At 39.1% G+C, this 19961-nt stretch overlaps 2 protein-coding genes and 2 long non-coding RNA genes across 4 annotated transcripts; 3 read left to right on the top strand and 1 right to left on the bottom strand.

The window, feature by feature from the left end:
* The first annotated feature begins 31 nt into the window (after positions 1-31).
* LOC127783230 (CASP-like protein UU1) lies at positions 32-1643 on the top strand. Its single transcript, XM_052310465.1, has 2 exons — positions 32-863; positions 942-1643. The coding sequence occupies exons 1-2, from the start codon at positions 685-687 to the stop codon at positions 1264-1266; spliced, it is 504 nt and encodes a 167-aa protein (XP_052166425.1). The 5' UTR covers positions 32-684; the 3' UTR covers positions 1267-1643.
* Positions 1644-1758: 115 nt separating this feature from the next.
* LOC127783229 (zinc finger protein CONSTANS-LIKE 15-like) lies at positions 1759-5997 on the bottom strand. The gene is made up of 4 exons (XM_052310464.1): positions 4985-5997; positions 3570-3797; positions 2301-2581; positions 1759-2187 (listed from the first exon to the last, which is right to left on the bottom strand). Exons 1-4 carry the CDS (start codon positions 5849-5851, stop codon positions 2073-2075), a joined length of 1491 nt encoding a protein of 496 aa, XP_052166424.1. The 5' UTR covers positions 5852-5997; the 3' UTR covers positions 1759-2072.
* Positions 5998-12021: 6024 nt separating this feature from the next.
* Positions 12022-12791, top strand: LOC127782920 (uncharacterized). The gene is made up of 2 exons (XR_008019234.1): positions 12022-12268; positions 12475-12791. It is a non-coding gene; the product is annotated as an uncharacterized LOC127782920 (long non-coding RNA).
* Positions 12792-15784: 2993 nt separating this feature from the next.
* LOC127782966 (uncharacterized) lies at positions 15785-16821 on the top strand. The gene is made up of 2 exons (XR_008019243.1): positions 15785-16125; positions 16522-16821. It is a non-coding gene; the product is annotated as an uncharacterized LOC127782966 (long non-coding RNA).
* Positions 16822-19961: the final 3140 nt, after the last annotated feature.

Consider the following 19961-nt stretch of genomic DNA (forward strand, 5'->3'; position numbering starts at 1 on the left):
TAGCTATTTGGGCTGCTCGCGCGGGGGGTCGTTTGGTCTACGCGGCCCAGTCGAACGCAAGACGTACATGGAGCAGAGGGGAAAGTTTTGATCCCTCGACAGGATGTCTCTTCATTTGCTTAAAAATCATTTGACAAGTTTTGAAATTTTTTTGACAAAAGTCTTAGGTCTAAACTCAACACACATGTTGAGATATAGAAAAAAGATAAATTCAGTGTATAAATATTAACGTACTGATCATATCTGAATTTGTCTTTTCTGTTTTACAATGATTCGGTCGAATTTGAACTTGATTTTTGTTGTACAGATAAATATCATAATACTCAACATTGTCATTTGTTTTCATAATTTTCATAACTATTTGGATCGAATTAGAAGAAAAAGATATAAAGGGGATATGAGAAATTATAATCCACTCCAGGAGCAGAGTCCATTGGAGAATCGATCGGTTTGTTGCACACTTATTTTCTTTTTGTGTATCTTAGCTTATCTTATCTTCTCGAATTCCTAGCGTAAGCTCGTGTATGTATGTAGTTTTGCACGATTAAGATACTTAGCTAGAGTATTGGTAAGCTAAGATTCGTAATGACATCTACTTATAATAAATTTAGAAGAAGCGAAACATTATTTACTTTTTCAGTTGTTGATTGACGAGGACGTACGGACGTTGATCGATCGACGAGGATGGTGGAGCTCGAATCGCAGGAGGCGGTGACGGTCGCCTCCACCGCCGACATCGCCGTCGACGTCTCGCTCCGGCTTCTCGCCGCCGCCACGTCGCTCGCCGCCGCCGTCGTCGTTGCCGCCAACCACCAGCAGCGCTGGGGCATCCGCGTCGACTTCACCCTCTTCCAAGTCTGGATGTACGACGATCTATCTAATCTCGCCGCCGGCCGCCGGCGTTTTGATCTCTGACATTGTCAGTGTTAATTGATTTGCAGTGGCTTCGTGGCGGTGAACCTGGTGTGCACGGTGTACGCGGCGGCGACGGCGGCGGCGGCGAGGAAGGCGATGGGGCGGTGGTGGCTGCACCACGCGGACGCGGTGGTGGTGAACCTGGAGGCGGCGGCGACGGCGGGCGCCGGCGCGATCGGGTCGATCGCCATGTGGGGGAACGAGGCCAGCGGCTGGTACGCCGTCTGCCGGTTGTACCGGAGGTACTGCAACGCCGGCGCCGCCGCGCTCGCCCTCTCCCTCGCCGCCGTCCTCCTCCTCGGCGTCGCCTGCGCCCGCTCTCGCTACCCCAAGATGCCGCCCACCACCTAGCTTAATTACTCCATGCTTAATTTGCTCCATACATGTTATTGTTTTTACATGTATATATATAGTTACAGCTTAGAACATTATGCATTTTTTTACGTTTTTTTCTCTAACTACTACTCCCTCTATTTCATACCATAAGTTGTTCGGCTTGTTTTCTAATAAAAATTCTTTAAGTTTGACCAAGTTTAACGACAACTTTTTTTCTTTAAGTTTGATCAAACTTAACAAATTTTAACTAGTAAAAAAGTCAAACGACTTATATAATAAAACAAAGGGAGTAATTGGTTCCGTTCTAGTGAAATAAATCAACCTGGCACTGGATGATGTGACGCTATCTCTAGATTCATTGGTTTATTTTGAGACGGATAGAGTAATTTATTGCCGGTAGAGATTTATGCATGGATATGTATATCAGAATCATAATCAGACTGAAACATATTTCAGTATGATCTCGTGCATATATATAATTAATGTGGCTATTTGTGCATATTTACGTATATATAAAATGCCATATATTTCTACGAGGAGATGAGAAAAAAAATCTAAGGTCTATTACAGTATGTAGTGTAGATTTGTAGTAGGGGTACTTAATTATCAAGATCGACTCTTGGACGCAAAAATTTTAGCTGAACAATACATGCAGCAGCAGACAGACTTAAGCAGAGCGTGCATAGTTTGTAACAGCATACGCAGCATATTCAGACTTACTAGCTCTCAGCACATATATATATGGCCACATCGATCCCTGCAACGTCAAAAAACCAGGCTACGTACATTGCAGCTAGCTATCAGAGATTGCAGGGATGAGATCACCCGCCATTGCTGACATCATGTGCTCCGTTCGACTTCACAAACCGGCCTTTCACCCTCTTCCTCGTGTCCGCTCTCAGCTTCCTCGACTCGTACCTGATGTGCTTCTCATACCTGCACCACCAAGAACATCAGTGACAGTCAGAACAAGATTCAGGCCTTCCTGTAAACAACAATGGTGAGTTCGAGTTCAGGAGTAGTTAGTTATTAAATTCATTGATCCATGCCTGCGGTTCTTCTTCTTCTCCCTGTACCGCTGCATCGCGTTGTCCCTGTTCTGCGCGAGCGTCTCGCTGTCGATCTTGATGGTACATGGCCTCTGATCGGCTCCAGTAGGGACGACGGTCTGATCACAGAAGGAAATCTCCTTGGGGAGAGCCGATCCTCTGTCGTTCGAAGAGCCCCCCAATGCCCCTGAAGCAGCAGGTACATGGCTTGTGGAAGTTGTCGGTCCATCGATCGTCGAAGCGCATGAGCTCGCCTTCCGTTTGTTGCTCCCGGTGCTTGGCTGCAAGGAAAGTTCAAGCAGAGAACATGAGTAACTGAACTGAAGATACTCCTCTGGTCCTATATACTACCATCACAAATGCAGAATTTTACAGGGTAGCAAACAGACAGCAATTTTTTTTAGGATAGCCCCAGATAGTGGTTTGGTACTTCCTACAATGACACTTACCCTACAATGACACCAACCAAGAAAAACGTGGTGGGGCTTTCTATGATACAACAAAATTGGCCTTTCAATGTTTCGCAACGAAACAAGATGCGTCCATGACTTGGTGGACCAAAGGAGGAGGAAACAAGGATCTGTACGGTGGTCCATAAATATCGCGGTGATTGAAACAAGCTAAAAGTGTTCACACCATATGGGACCATGGTGCCAACTTATACAAGAATAGCCCCCCTTTAAAAAGATAAGATCGAATTAGGAACATAACACTGGAGCCATTGCAGAAGTTAGTGGCGCATCAACATCAGCGAAAGCTCTGCCATGGGGTCAACTGGGAAGTTAACAGGTAACAACTAAAAGAGTGTCCATGCCACACACAGATGGGGTACCAAATGTCCACGTGAGCATGCACATTTTAAGAAGGAAAAGGCAAAAAGTTCCTTTTCAGAAAGTCCATCAGCTTCTTCAAGCAAACCTGTTGTTAGTGATTTGCTTAAATCGATACCTTGGGCTTTGTCATAGATTATTAGTATGAAGTGTAAGGCTTGGTAACAAATAAGAGGATCCTATACAGATAGATAAGGTGTTCTAACACTACTTTTATCCTTGCTGTTGGAAGTTACAGTGCTAATCAAAAGATACCAAAATTGCAAGAATTATGAGATTCATCAGATGCATGGATTGATGCCACTTCTTCTCTAGCACAAGGCAGTATGAGAATACCTTGCTTGGCACCACTAAGCTAGGTGAATTGTGTGCTAGGTGCGCTGGATAAGCACAGTCAGCAAGCATATTTTACGTTGGAAAAAAGGGGATTATGGCTTACATTTTTCGATGACAGCTGACAGACATTAGTCGACATGATATCTTCGGCAGCTGCACAATATCTTGAGTCATAAATATCTTCCAGATCCTTCGTTGTCCCAGAAGAAATCTCCTTGAGCATGTCATTATAACTCTTAATCATAAAGCCTCCATTGTTTGAGCCAAATCCAACTTCAAGTGCAGAGTTCTCATTGTGATCCCTTGATTTTCCCAAATTAAAATCCCATATCTGTCACGCCGATAACAAGAAGAGAACCGTAAGTTTTAGGCCATGAAATGAAGCTCATTCCAGGGTAAACTAGAAGAAACATTGAAATATTTAGGAGATGGATTAGCAAGGGTGATTAGTTGAAAAACATTCTTTCCTTTGATGACAGTTCTACTAGTATATATATGCCTACGGAAAGTTAATTATTTGCTTGATTAAAGCTAGACAGTCTGTAGCCAAAAGTCAGGTAAAGCTCATTGCATCAACACACCATGATTCAAGAGCCTATTTGCACACCCCAGGTCATAGGATCTATCTCATATCTGAAGGGGCAAATACTCTGAAGAATGCAGTACAGCAGTAGTATGAAAAATCTACATACAATGCACTTTCCATATTGTGATAGCAACATCTCCTCAGAAAGTTCTGTCTAACTTGCATTATTGAAAAGGAAAAAACACCCATCCTCATCAGCCCAATTTGCACATTCAATGCCCCTAAAACAATGCTACCCAGTCCATGATACTTTACTCTTTTGCAGTAAGAGTCCATGAAAGTTTATTGTGCCTGCAAGCAATCTCTGAAAGAACCGGTTCATAAATCGTGCATGATGGCAACAAGGATAAATTTATGTCTACTCAAAGTAATAGAATCATTCTGTTATGTGGTTGAAAAAAACCTAGGAAATAGAACTAGACAGGACACGAAAACCACATGAAAAACCAGTATCATGTACAAAAGCACAGAGATGTAAAATTTCAATAACTTGCACCTATAGTGTTCATCACAAAACCACAGTGGTAGTTCTCTTGAAAGGTTCAAACATCCAATTCTTTTACCCATCCCCTCATCCACAAGAGATTAGAGATCATAACCGCATCTCTCAATCTGAATGATCTGCACAACTGAGCACGAACTACACAAGTGATGGGTCCAACACCACCATTCGTACAGTTTGTTCTATTGCTAGATGTGAACCAATAAGATCCTAACACCATGTGATCTTAATGAGTGTGAAGCTACAAATAATTCGACTAATTAAGCAATGCAACTAACATTGCTCACACTAATCAAACATTGAACAGGCCAGAAATGCAACAATTAACCATTACCCCAAAAACAAAAATCAAACATTGAATATACAGCGAAGATGCAATCGTAATTCAGAAGATGTGTGCTTATTCAAAAGAAATTCTGCTTCTTTTTACCTGGGTTGGTGGCACTGATGGCGCGGTGCTCTCCCACAGAACATTTTCATCTTCGTCTCCAACACGGTCGTTTTCCATGAGCTCGGTGCAGTTGGCCGGCGCCATCATGAGCAGTGAAGTGTACGGCAGCGGCGCCTCCGGAGCCGCCGCCGCCGCCGCCGCCGTCGCAGCAGCATGAGGCAACGGCGGGGGAGCTTGCTTTTCCTGCAGGCGGCCGCTCGCCGCGGCGGAGGTCCGGCGAGGCGTGCGGGGGCTCAGATCCGAGTGCGGCTGCGTGTGCGGGTGCGCCGTCTCGGCCTCCCGGCGCGCCATCTCGGCGAGCTGGTGGCCGAGCGCCTCGCCCTTGAGTCGCCGCCCGCCGCCGCCGGCCACCACCACCTCGGGCGGGTCGCATGGCACGTAGAGGTCGCGCAGCACGGGGTCGACGGCGAGCATGGAGTAGTCGAGCGCCGAGAAGAACGCGTCGTCGGCCTCCTCCTCCTCGCCGCCGCAGCCGCCGGGGAGGTCGAGCCCCCACGACGCGGCGAGCTCGGCGGCGGCGGGGCACCCGGAGAACCCCTCGACGGGCACCCGCAAGGCCGCGCCGTCGTCGCCGCCGCACCCGGTGTCGCAGTCCGCGCACAGGAACGCCGGCGCCGAGGCGGAGGCGACGCGCGCGGCGGCCGGCCTGGCGGCGCAGGCGGCGCAGAGCGGGGCGCGGACGTGCTTCCGCGAGAGCGCGTTGGCGGCGTGCACGTGGCGGTCGCAGGCGACGCACAGCCTCGCGGCGTCCGCCCTGCAGTGCAGCGCCGCCGCCGCCTCCCCGCAGTAGTCGCAAGGCCACTGCTGCTGCTGCCCCCTCCCTCCTCCTCCACCACCATCCTTCATCTCGCAAACCGAATCAAACCAAACCAAATCGAAGCGCGAGGAGGAGGAGGAAGGAGGCGGGGGTCTACGACGACTTTTGAGCTCGGAAGCAATGCAATGCAGGAATGAGGAGGGAGGGAGAAGGCAGCGAGGTGGTGGAGAAGAGAAGACGGCGAGAATGAGATGAGATCCGGTGCGGAGCGCGCGAACACGGGACACGGATTCGGACTCGTTCCCGCGCGTCGAGGTGGAGGGAGGGTGGGGCCCGCTTGTCAGTGGGCCAGGGGTGTCGGGAAATATCTCTCCGGCTTTAGCTGAGCTGGTGGGGGTGACGTGGTCGGGCCCACCAGAATGCGGCGCTAATTGATTTTTCGGATGAATTTTATCATAATTCTGGACTTGAAGACAGTTTTCGTTTAGAGGCTGTTACAAAACGGGATGCCGTTGCAACGGAATAGACATATTAACTATTCTATTGCACGAGTATCACATATATCAGGTTCTAGGTATCACAGGTACCGGGTAACAGGTATCCTAGGTATCGGGTGCCATACAACTGGTACCACAACAGGTATTAGGTATCAGGTACTGTCTCATATAAGGGTGTCCCGTTCCAACAGGATACCGTTGTTTAGGTTTTCTGTTTCGTTTAAGGATAGAATTAGGAACATGTCCTCGTATATAATATGCTTAACAAAAGTCGATAGATGGCTGTTGGACTTTATAAGGAACGAGGGCATATTTTTGTAATGAATTTCAAAACGTTTAAGAATCAGTATCCTTCCCAACATTTTGATTGATTGCATGTTTCGTTATATTATGTTTTATTTTTTGACTTTTAAATTCTCCCTATAATAAGGATCTCTTTTTACTCGCTATATATATTGGCACATATGGGTGCGATGTTTTTTACCGGAATAAAAATTTTCAAAAAATACCGAAACATTTTTGGACATATTGGAGTGTATTGGGTGCGTCCGTGTCGAAAAATCACCCCGTAACTCGCGCGACGAACTTTTATCAATTAATAATAATATTATCATATGTATACATTTGGAATGTAAAAAATAGAAAACCTTTTCAAATGTCACCAGAAGTAAAGCTACTACTCTTCCTGTAAAATTCTAATAAAATTCCCATGCACCAATTAATTAATTAGACTACCTTAATTATGGCATTTACTCTAATATGAAGTAATAAAATACATATAATGATACCACGAGTTTGTGATTAAGATATACTCCTCCGTTTTCAGCATGTAAGATTACTTGGTTTATTCAAAATTAAATTTCTTTAAGTTTCATCAAGTTTAAGGAGCAACATTTTTACACCAAACAAATATATAATGAAAATATATTCAATGGTGGATTTCATAAAATTAATTTGGTATAGTAGGTATTACTGTTTTTTTCATACACTTGGTTAAACTTGAAGAAATTCGATTTATATCAAAACCAAAGCATGAAAAAACAGATGGAATATAGGAGCAGAAACAAGGTGAGATTGATCGATAAGAGATGCCATCATTATACTAGTACAAAATTGTCAATGCCGTGTGAATTGGATTGCAGGAGTTGCTACAAGATGTAATTGGTCATTTGTCATGGTTCAACGTCCTAACATAAAAGTTATAAAGTGATAGATTAGTACGACATAGAAAAAAAAATATCTCCAAAAGATAGAGATGGCCCTAGGAATAGCTAGCCGCACGTGCTCCCGTAGAAAGCAAGTGATCTACAGTAAGCACAATTAATTTGCACGATAAACGTAGCTACCTAAATTACCTACGAGTTGACCTCAATGATAATCCTAAGAGACATACTAAATTTTTTTCATAAGTAAAGTTAATTTTGGATGCTGGAAATTAATATTGATAATGGAATTATGGCAATACTCTACTTGATATCAAAGGACTGCAGAATTTATTTTCCGGTCTTTAGAATCAAGTTAAATTACTTCGACTTAGGGGATAATCTCTCATACATATGGCACTGAACTAAAATTCTCTCCCATCCCAATTGATTAAGCATGCCATTCTTTTTTCTTCTGTACATTGGCTAGCTTTCGATTAATCACAACGTGCCTTCACAAATCAGGCACTTTTGCTAGATCACAATCACACAAACCTTGGTCATCATCTAGATTATTGCAAAAAATACCAGATCATGATGCGTAGTACATATGCAATATAATGCCGACATGCAGCTTATGGGTCACGATGGTGACACTATCGGTCGGTGTCGACATTGTCAATATCGTCCTACTGGCTACGGGAGCTTCGTCCTAGTACTAATTATACACTCATGATCATTATCGGGGCGAGTTAAGTCTCAACAAGATAGACCTAATGTCAAAATTTCTTTTTACTCTATTATATATATCAGAAATAAGACAGTTTAGTATGTCGTAAATAAAGCCATCTAAATTCATGTCGCTGCCACATACCCATTAGACGTGTACTTCATTTGTCCCAAATCAAATTAACTTTATTTTAAAAAGGAGGGAGTAAGCTAGAAGTATAACCGCACCATCTATTCATGTATAGTAGCTATTTGGTTGTTGGTCCATTTGGTTAAGCAGGAATGGAGTAAATTTTGATAACAAGATGATATCTTCTTCTTTTCAAGTTACTCAATGATTACGTACCTGGACTATCCTTCACAAATCGGAGAGAAACACCAGGAGTCTTCTAGCTAGCTCCACAAGGTGGTGGGCTAGCCGGTCTGGGTTCAAAGCCTCACCCATTCTAATTATTTGATGTTAGGTCATTTCTTAATATTCGCGTTTTCTTCACAAATCGGGATTACATGATACTATTGCGGTGGTATCACGACAGCTGGACTAGGTGGCACTGCCCCTTAATTTGTTTGACATACACTCCGTTGGGAAGATATCTTATGGGTACCACCATGCAAGAAATGTTAGGTACACTAGATATAAAATTAAACCATCTAATAAGTCAAATAATTATTTTATGAAAAACAGCATAATTTCTCACCTAAAATTTGATGAAATACCATGCAGTGGTAACTTGATGAAATTCTCCTATAAAAGAAAGGTTCGAATAGTTGTGACAGGTGGGTCCTTCAACATGTGAAACGAACCAAATTTGCACTAAAATTATATATTTCGAGTAAATTTCAGAGGCACCAATCATCCTCCTAGAAGAGAAATTTTAGTAGTTCTGAATCAACCACAACCAAATTGAATGCACATATGTTTTTGCTAGTACCCTATGGTACTACTCATGTAGCCATTGTACTTTGATACATACATGGAGAATGCATGCATTTTTTAGAAGTGCAAATTTTGATAATTTTCTCTTTTTTTGTCAAACTCACAATTAATTTTTGTTGACCAAACTCACAATTAATTCAATCGTGCTTGCATGTCAGATTGGGAAGAGGTATATATAGTTGTCCCAAAGATGCCATTTGCAGCAAGAGCTAAGAGGTATGGCACTAGATCTCTCATTATTGCACAAGGCATGTCCAAGATCTAGGAATTGATTTGATGGTCCCTTCAAAGTCTTCCCTCTCTCAAATGGAAACTTTTCATGCATTAAGTTAAAAGTGGCTTGTTTTCTTGTCATAATCCATAATCCTCTATCCCCTGGAAGATTTTGTACCAAATGCATGTGCTTTGACTTGTAAGCTAGATATATATGTGTGTTATTGTGGTTTATGGACCACCTTAATTAATTAACTTCTGGTCCAATGTGTCATTCTTGAGAAAAGTTGCCCTTTCAGTTAGAAGTTTCCACTGTGTGAAGCTCAAAGTCAGCAATTTTCCGGTCCAATGTGAGGTACAACTTCAAAGTACATTCTTTATTATGAATTCTAAAGTCTAAAAATGTGACCTCAAAGTTATTCATACATAATTAAACTCTGATTCCAAGTAATTTGCACTTTGCACTAGACCAAATGTCTAAAACAGCATGTACATCAGCACCAGAGTAAAAAAAAAAAAATCTGTATAGCTTTTTTAATATTAGTAGTAGCTAGCCATTACAATTAGAGTAGTAGTATATAGTACTATACAGTAATGTTAGGCATAACATTAATGTTTGACCCCTCTCTTGGAAATTGTGCAAATAATCAGGAAACAAATATTCAAAAGTAAATTTGATGACACGTACGATAGGGGAAATTAAACAAGTTGCACTGAAAAGTAAATCCAAGAGTCCCCACAAAAGAAAAGTAAATTCAAAAAGGGAATGATTAGAATTGTCTGTGGCTTTTCTACGTTGATTTTTTGTCGGATGTTCGATGCTTTGATTTTTTTTGCACAACTATTAATTCCAGGCCAACAGCACAGAAAGAAGTGATAGCACTTGACATTCACCAAATGAACAAAATTATGCACTTGATATTCCAATAGGATTATTAATACACTGATTCCATTCATGTTGATGTCCAAACTGAAATGTATTTGTAACCTTGGGTTGAATTGCAACACCATATCCAATGCTTTGGAGACTTTAAGTGGATTTCATAAATAAACTATCCTTACCCTTTGGAAGCATATGTACTCGATCGTGCCAGTCCATAATTAAACATAATCTCTTTGTTTATTTCCTATTACACTAGAAAAATAGCCTATTGATATACAAGTAGTGCATACAAATCCCCTTAAAAGGTGACACTATAACCATTCCATATTATTATATCCTCTGTACTAACACTGCTTTTGAAAAAGCCATGCATCTTCAAAGCACAAATGCTGCTCACCCAAAGTGTGTATTATAATAAAAATAATAATAGTCATTGCAGTTGGCCCCCATCACCATGATATATACTGCACAGAAAGCGAACATATCAAAAAAACCATATAGAAATAGAATTTGAGTGTGGTGGTACATGCTAATTGAGCATGAGACATACAATAATAAATTTATCTCTTAAAAAAAAGTAACTCCAGCATCCTGTTATATTTTAAAAACCTTATACTAAAAAAATACAGTACGTGTAGTGTTGCAACTTTTCGAATTGAGGTCAGCAGTGACGCCATTGCGGCTACACGTGAATTTGAAATAATTTAATCGAACAAATTCCGGCCAAATCTTTTGGCGAGCAAAGCAAACCGTGGGCCGCCACGTGCTCCTGCTGCTTGCTTGATTTAGCTGGATTTAGCAAGCTGGGATTTAAATTAAGCATGGTTGGGCCAGTGGAGTGCCATGATTAGAGTGTTTTATAATCCCGTACATCTAGCTGCTTCTTCAGTTCTTCTTCTTTTAGTAGCACTTGTGACAGAAGTATTAAACTAATCCTGCTTGATTAATTAGTTGAAGATGCCGTGACAGTTGGGAGAGGAGTCCAGAAGCGTCTATTTTTGGTGTACGGATTCCTGTTTCTAATTAATTAATCGGTTTCCGGATCTTATCTTGCCATAAATAAATTAAAAAATGTTGTCTTGTCACATTCAGCCTACAGTGTGATTTGTGAAGTGGCAGGTCAAGCAAGCAAATCTTCAGACTTCAGAGTATACAGAGAATTTTAGAAGTTCAGAGACTTCAGAATTCATCATCAGGTGCACATGTCTTGGGTTGGGCCTAGCTGTGATGGGCTTTGCAATGGAAGCCCATAACTATTACAAGTGAGGCCCAACGATCACCCAAGAAATGTAGGGTTAATTGGATCCTAGCTATCAAAGAGAGAGATAAGGAGTGATTTCTGAATTCTGACAGTGTGAACATTCCTTTTGGACTGTCAAAATTGGCTGCTAAATGGCTGACATTAGGATAGATCTTAGGAAACCAAACCTGACATGTTGATGCTGCTTAATCTATGCAAAAAGTTTTGGTTTGGTCTTTGTGATCATCTGTATATATGTCGTATGATCACCATGCATGCATCTATCATGAATTCAGAGAGAGTTATCTGCTTGAGCCACTAGTAGCTAGATAGACAGGGATTCCAGACTGAGGCCCAGCAACTAGTGTCTCTATCAAAATGGGTTGACCATTTATCTCGAATATGTTCTCTGAATAAAGATTATCATCATGCATGAAGAAAGATGCTATTTGGACGCAAAAACATGAGCTTTCCTGCACTGCAAGCTGCCTATAAATAGCCCCTGAAGCAGGTTGTTTTGCCATGAACCAGCAGGCAACTGCAATGAGCTTAGCTAGCAATTAGCCATGCATATGCACAGAAAAAACACAGAATTAATGCATGAGAAGAAGAGGGGGGGGGGGGGGGGGGGGGAAGTTAATTTCTGGAGATGGAAGAGAGCAAGGCTTGCATGGTGATAAGGGTGTAGCTCTGGTAGCCAAGGATGACTTGCCTGTGTCCTTGTGTAGAGGATCATTCAGAAAATGAGCCTTGAACTGGTTCATAGGCAGTCTCCTTGGCTAGTCTGAGTCGCTCTTATCACTCATGTTAGGCTTGCATCTCGTTGATCGATATGTAATTAACTACGTTTTCTTCAGAAGGAAAAGTAATTCTTGATGCATTTATCAGTTCTTTGCAAAATCTATACATGCAGAGATACAGTTTGATCATCTTCAGGTTACAGTTACAGGGGAGCACTGCTGCAAAGTTATTCATAACAGTACATATATATATATATGCGTGTGGTATCTTTGCATTATAGGATTGACCTGATCTCACACTTAACTGCATATCATGTTATGTTTGCAACAGGTTCTATTGGTAGAACAGATATGAAAACAGACCAGCTTGGCAAAGAACACAAAGATCAAATATTTCAGAGAATCGACGAACACAGGCGCGGACAATTGCAATGTGAAACCTGATAATTAGTTTTAATTTTGCCAGCAATGCGGAGCATATGCAATTTGTAAATTGATGGCAATGCAAGTCTGAACTTTTTTCATGTAGTTGATATTTTTCTACTGTCTGTACTTGGAGCTGTTCATGTTCAGTGTTTGTCGGACGTTCTTGAGAGCCTAGTTATTTTTGTCATTTTAATCCTGTGCTATTTATGATTTTTTTTAACCCATCTTGTTAAATTATGTCTATATCTGAAACTGTGAGTTAGTACTCCTATCTCTGAATTTTGTGCAGAAACAGATTCAGAAAACAATGAAAAGGAAGAGCTGCTATAAATTTCCCATCGCCTTTCAAATCACAGGAATGTCAAACATATACATGCATGGCCATTTTCTTGACACATGCATGCATAAAATGCAAAGTGAGAAAAAAGAAAGCAAGAAAAGGTTGAGCTAGATGCCTAGATTGGGACTGAATGTCTGAACATACCTTCAGGCTTCAGAGAAATGAGACAATGATCAATCATCCCCACACACATAGATATGCCAAAATGGTTAAAGCTACTAGCTGTGTACGTGAACATGCATGAGATGATCCAGCTATAGCCGCAAAGCTAAGCTAAATATATACTTTCCAAAACAACAAAAGCTAGACAAGATAGAGAGATTCCCTTAGCCTAGCTGATCACTAGCTATCTGCCTTTTGTTCAGGGGCACACATTGCATGGTCGGCGCGGCGGCGCCGTCGCCGTCGCCGGAGCAATGCATGCACCGCCGCCTCGATAGATCAATTGCGCCACGTATGGTACGGCATATCGTCTTTTGCAGATGCTGAAGAAATATGCTACTGATCAGCTAGCTGGTGATCAAAGTTCAGAGTTCTGACGATCGGACGACTGAATGTACACGCATCTGAACTTACTTTTCGTTTCTCTGTTGGTCTACAGGATCAGTACTAGCTAGTGCGTAATGCATGTGTCGACATATATACATTTTTGTAATCTGGGAAAACTCTTATGTTTGAGCTGAATATCTGACAAAGTGTAATTAATACAATAATATATAGATATGTACTGTAACGTGGTTGTTTTTGGAACGAAGTTCTGAACAAAATGTTTGATGTTTTTCCAATTTTGTACTGCTGCATGCTCATGTTTAGTTATACTTCTATTGATCTAGTACTAAGTGCTAGCATTTTCCTTGCAGAAAAGAATTATTACGAGCATTAGCTAATTAAAGCTAGCTAAACCGATTTTAACTGCTCATTCCCTTTTGCAACACAAAGTTACAAACCAGTTCATTTTCTTTTTGTAAGCTTTTCACTTGAAAAAGGTAAACTATAGAGGGAAATCCCCCCTCAAAAAAAAACTATAGAGGAAATCAATATGCACATATATAGTGCACATTAAGGCTGTATATTTCCCGTCCCTCAAACTATTATTAATTAGTTTAATTTTTGTATCTCAATTGTACAGATAATATCCATTTTATCTCTAAATATGGATTAAACTCATCCCTTTTTCTCTTGCATGAATTTAATTTTGACCATTGTTGGTAGTGGGGCTCACTTGTCATAGGGAGGGGTTTCACGTACCAAAAGTGGCAAGGCATGGTTTGTTGCTAAAAAATGGGAAAGGAATAGGATGTATATGCTTGATAACAATCCGGCCCATGTGGGATTGGCCGAGGCCCAACAAATTAAGGTTGCCCGGACCCCAACACAGTTCTTAAGCACACCCACTAGCGGAGAGGCCCAATCTCCCTAAAAGACTAGTCCAATAGGGGAAGGGTGGCTCTCCCTTTTAAGGTGGCTTCCTCTTCCCAAGCTAAGTAAGGTGGGATTATTCAGAAGCTCACATGGTCGCCGCCCGACTTTGGCGTCTTTGCCAGCGAGTAATAGTGGAGGATGTCCTCATCTGAAACCCCGCGGGTTGCTGCGAGCACTTGTAGGTAAACAATCAGGATGAAACGTTTTTTAAACAAATAAGTAAGCATAACAACCAATAACTACATTTAGTGGGTACAACATAAGTTAGAGTGGAGATTAATTTAGTAGTTAATAGAGAATAATAATTGTACACAATATAAACGGTTGAGATCAAGCATGGAAGAGATCTAAAACGGCTCATCTTACGGCTCACGCATGTAGAGCTTGTAGTTGTAACTTTATATATAGAAAGAAAGGATGTAAGAAAACGTTCAAGGGAGGAGAAGACTCTACTTTCTTTAGCCAATCCTGATCTAAGCGCATATATATATACGCAACATAACCCTAGAAAAAAGACCCACATATGAAGATCATAACAAAATAGAACAGAATAAAATCATTGTCATCATACATATATACTGTACAAAAGATCATATATACTGTTCGAGTATCTACATCAAAAGCTAGGGCCAGGCCGGATTGATATATTATTGGATCCAATTCCACCACAATATCAGCTAATTATTACTTCTATTAATCATATTGCATGGTTTATCAAAAATGGGGAAGGAATAGGAGGCATAGATAAGAATACGCTGAAGGAAGGAGAAAACTTTGCTTTCTTTTGCCAATCCTGATCGAAGAGCATATACGCAACATAAACCGGAAAAAAAAAGACCCATGCATGTATGCAGATCAGAACAAAATAGAAAAAACATAAAATCAATGTCATCATACATGATCATATTGTTCGAGTATCTCCAGGTCAAAAGCTATGGGCGGCCAGGGTAGATATATATATCACTGGATCCAATTCCAAGACAATACCAGCTAATTAGTTATGCAATTTTAATTTGACGCGTCTGGGTAACTAGCCATCCATATAGAACAGATATTCCAGCATAAAATCTTCTTCTAAAGGGGGTCAATGCAAAGCTCCGATTTCCCAAGATGGAAGGAAGCTGTCATCCACTGCTTTCTGAGAAGAGAAGATGAATATTTTTTCTTTTTCTTTTCTTTTAAAAAAATAGAAAATGAATATATAAATTAATCATCCATGCATTCTATTGCTAAGCCAGCAATATGCGCTAGCTGCATACATATGCAGATATGCATGCATGTATGTTGAAATTGGCAAAAGAATATATTCTGCATGAACAATATGATGAGGGATATTCTTGATATGTTTTTAATTATATGGACCTTTAGAATAAAATTAGGTCACAGTTGCTTTTCACTGCACTATAAATAGGTCCTGGTGGATGGAAGCATGCATAGCAAACAGGCACAAGATCAAGCTAAGCTAGCTAGAGTCATCCATGGTCCTGAAGAGTTGCAGAGAGTAGAGATATATCTAAAGCTATATATGTACACTATTTTTGTACTAAGAGAGCAAGGCTTACATGGAGATAAGGGTTTAGCTCTGGTAGCCAAGGATGACTTGCCTGTGTCCTTGTGTGTAAGGATCATTAATTATTATTCAGAAAATTATCCTTTCAGCAGGTTTCATGGGCAGTCTCCTTGGCTAGCCCGAGTGATTCTTGTCACTTATGCTAGGCTTGCATCTCTCCTTCATCTGTATCTATGCCGATCTGTTCTGAAGAATCAATGCATGCTGGTGCGCGGCTAATTAAGGTACAGGTGATAATTAATCAAATTAATGATATACATATATATGCAGATTATATTATTTAGTATGCAGGTCGAGCGATCTTGTGTTGTACTTTGATGCTGCTTCTTTCTACCCACCACATAGGCAGAATTAATTCCTTATATATATTTAGGAATTAATGGATGTAGTATTTTGGATCCATCATCCATGACGATCGAATGTAAATATATATGTAATCATATATATGTGTGTATGTGTATGTATCTCTATACGATACATTTCTTTTTTTACTTTATTTTGGTCCTGATGAGAGGGGCAGCTAGCTAGCTCATCAAGTGGCGCTTAACTATATATGTTTATTGAAGATATATGTTATAATGGTTTCTATTGGTAGTGGAATTATTAATTCTGTTGGACAGAATACAGGAACGAGGTCTTAATTATTTTGCAGTGGATCGGAATCGGATGGCTGCAAGAACACGACGTACAAATATTGGGCATAACTAGCTAGGTTGCCACTATATGTTTTTTTGTATGTAATAATGTGTTAATGTTTGTAGCTACTAGCTCGTCGTTCTTTCTGACTTTATTATTGTTTTTATTTTTCTAAGTGAAAAGGGTGTCTTGTAATAACATTTTGTTTGTAGCTTAGCTAGATCTTTTGTGCAACAAGATCACTGTACACTTTCTAGTAATATAGTAGAACTTAATTTCATTCTTGCTTCTTGTAATTGCATTTTCAAGTGAAGTGTGTATCATGGTAACATGATTATATTCATGCATGAAGAAGTACGAATTCGATCACAAACATATTCATGAGTCAATTTAAATATGGACCGCGACTAACCTCTCTTTATAGACATATAACACACAATATATACCTAGCAACTTCATCATTACAATAATTAATTGATAAGTGTTTCCTCGGTTCTTGTGTAATTCACATTAGAATACATGCAATCATGCAAGCTATTGGAGTTATTACTACCTTAATGTTTAAATTTATGATATTATTAGCTTTATTCAGTCTTTGTGAGCAACTTTGGTCATCTAGTTTCTACTCCCACCGCTCCTAAATATAAGCATTTCTAGGTTATTTAGTAGGAAAGAAGACTAGGATTTAGAAGAAAAAAGTATATGGTACACCTTATGAAATAAGAGGTGGTTAGGGGGTAAGATTTGGTCAACATTAAATATAACGAGGATGAATTGGTGGGATATATAACTAGTACTCTAGATATAGGGAGCGTATCCTATGCACACAGGCCCTCGCGTGTACACACCGTGTACACCAACTAAAAATTATCACAAAAAATTCTAGGAAAATTCATACATGTACTTTCAATAGTATTACATCTACGTGCAAAGTCACATCTTCAAATTCATTCTACATAGAGAATAACAAAAAAGATAAAATTCTGACAAAATTGCAACCTTAAAACTGTCAGATTTTTTGTTTTTTTTGTTACGGCTAAAATATAATGAATTTGATGTTAAGATTTTAACCCTAAGTGTAATACAATTGAAAGTATGTGTATGATTTTTTCTAGTTTTTTTGGTGACATTTTTTAGTTGGTGTGCACGTGTGTACACGTGAGGGCCTGTGTGCATAGGATATGTTGCCCTAGATATATGCTTATATTTGTGTATATTTTTAATGCTAGAAGAACTTATGTTTAGGAATGAAGGAAGTATTAGAATATAACAATAATATATAACAAAATTATAATATTGTAAAATCACTTAAAGAAAAATCTACCTATATAATATTTATGTTTTCAACTAAATATTGATGGTCAAAGTTTCAAACGTTTGACCAAATAAAGTCAACAACATCATATATGTAAATACCGAGGGAGTATCACTGCTGGTTTGTATTTTGAATATATTAAAATTTTTGGCCTATTGAAAATGGTATTGATTGGCCATCATTAAAATTTCTTGAGTAAGGCTATTACTTTAGGTAATTTTGTGTAATACAATTAAAAAAAGATAACCATTCAATATGTTGTATGGGATACCATGTCAATGCAAAAAAAAAAGAAGGAAAGAACCGGTTAATAAATATCTTATATTAAGCAGCATACAATATATAGCCACTATATATACCTGATTAGAAAAACTTTCAAATTTCTCAGTATATCTTAGTTGTTTGAGAAAGCTTTGCTCATACATATAATATATAGAAAGAAATTATAGTATCACATATTTGCTTCATGTATATAATTGCTGTAGAAAAATAAAAATGGTCAAATTTGGCTAGCCAAATTTTCTTATAAAGTGAACTACATGTGCATTGCTCTACCAATTTAGACTATGTTTGAGAAAGATTACGATAATCTCGTTTGGTGCTGCAGCTAACTGCTGCATATTTTGATGTTTGGAAAATTTCCTTTTATTTTAATCTACGTGGCAAATTATAATATTTTAATATTCTAAACATATGAGAACAACTTGGTGGGAGATATATGACAAGTGGATAACATATATTATTTAACATTAATTCAATTTGTAAGGCAACAAATTATTATTTTTGCTTCTACGACAAGAAGCTAATTCGTTGTGAGTGGTCCTTTGTGATATTCTATCTGTTAATTAATATCTATACAACCTTGTTTTCATGGAATTTTAATAAAACTCAACAGGCCATCTTTAATTTGGACGGTTCAAGTAAAGAAATGTACAAGTTGAAGCTGCCAGCAATTTCATTGATCAGACACTCTCCATTCATTCATCCCTGTTGTAAATACATGTATATTTAAAAACAATTAATCCCAAGAGGCATGCATGCATAAGCCAGATACTAGGAAAAAAAATATGTAGTGGAAACCATGAAAAAAATATAATATGATATACAAATGGATGTATGAGATTTCTCCACGTCATCATAAATAAAACTTTTACAGTTTTCAGATTTTCACTGTATATGTTGTTTGCACTATATATTTTAATTCATATATTTTAATTCATAGATACTAGCTACTCCTAGGTAGCTTTTCAACTGCCATATATTCATCTCTCTCTCACTCACTCTCTCACACACACCCACCATGCATGATATGATATCGATGTATAATATAATATATGACTACGATTTCTGATGTAACTTTCTCAAGGTCAGCTAGCTAGCATTATTGCCTTTTAGAAGGATAAGCATGAACTATTCCATTCGAGCATGCCGCCCCTTGATCACTGCCAATCTATATATGCAGCTTGGCCCGCAATATGCATGCAATTAGTTTATTTTACATTTTTCTTAATATAATATTCTTTTTTTTAATATATGATGCCATTGACTCTTCTGGACATATGTTTTGGTTATTCGGCTTATTAAAAAAAATCAAATACGAAAAAATAGAAGTAATGTTTAAAGTATATTTGATGATAAAACAATTCACTATAAAATAAATAATAATTACATATTTTTTAAATGAAACGAATGATCAAATATATAAAAATAAATATGGTGTCATATTTTCTTAAAAAAGGAGGTAGTATTTTTTTTCTTGAAATGGAATACATCAAGCCAATTTCACTAGAATTTTTAACATTCTTTCTAGAAGTAATGTAGATACAGTGGTGGAGTGGTGGAGTCGTAGGTACATTACTCTACTCATTAGTTTCTAAATACTATATTGATGACCGCATTTATGCATATACGGATAGGCTTCTAATATTTTTTTACGATTCCTTAGTGAGAGGCTTACGGATTTAGGCATGGTTTAGTTCCCAAATTTTTTTCCCAAAAACGTCACATCGAATCTTTGGAAACACGCATGGAGTATTAAGTATAGATAAAAACAAAAATTAATTGCATAATTTGAATGGAAATCGTGAGATGAATCTTTTGAGACTAATT

This window comes from Oryza glaberrima, chromosome 8 (genome assembly GCF_000147395.1).
Source record: "Oryza glaberrima chromosome 8, OglaRS2, whole genome shotgun sequence".
NCBI classification, from domain to species: domain Eukaryota; kingdom Viridiplantae; phylum Streptophyta; class Magnoliopsida; order Poales; family Poaceae; genus Oryza; species Oryza glaberrima.

Bases quoted from the DNA above. Each gene is read 5' to 3' on its own strand.
- LOC127783230 (XM_052310465.1), top strand. From the start codon at position 685: ATGGTGGAGCTCGAATCGCAGGAGGCGGTGACGGTCGCCTCCACCGCC. The intron at 864-941 runs GTACGACGATCT...ATTGATTTGCAG, and splicing joins ACCCTCTTCCAAGTCTGGAT to TGGCTTCGTGGCGGTGAACC.
- LOC127783229 (XM_052310464.1), bottom strand. From the start codon at position 5,851: ATGAAGGATGGTGGTGGAGGAGGAGGGAGGGGGCAGCAGCAGCAGTGG. The intron at 3,798-4,984 runs GTAAAAAGAAGC...TCGGCGTGACAG, and splicing joins CATCAGTGCCACCAACCCAG to ATATGGGATTTTAATTTGGG. The intron at 2,188-2,300 runs GCATGGATCAAT...TTGGTGGTGCAG, and splicing joins GAGAAGAAGAAGAACCGCAG to GTATGAGAAGCACATCAGGT.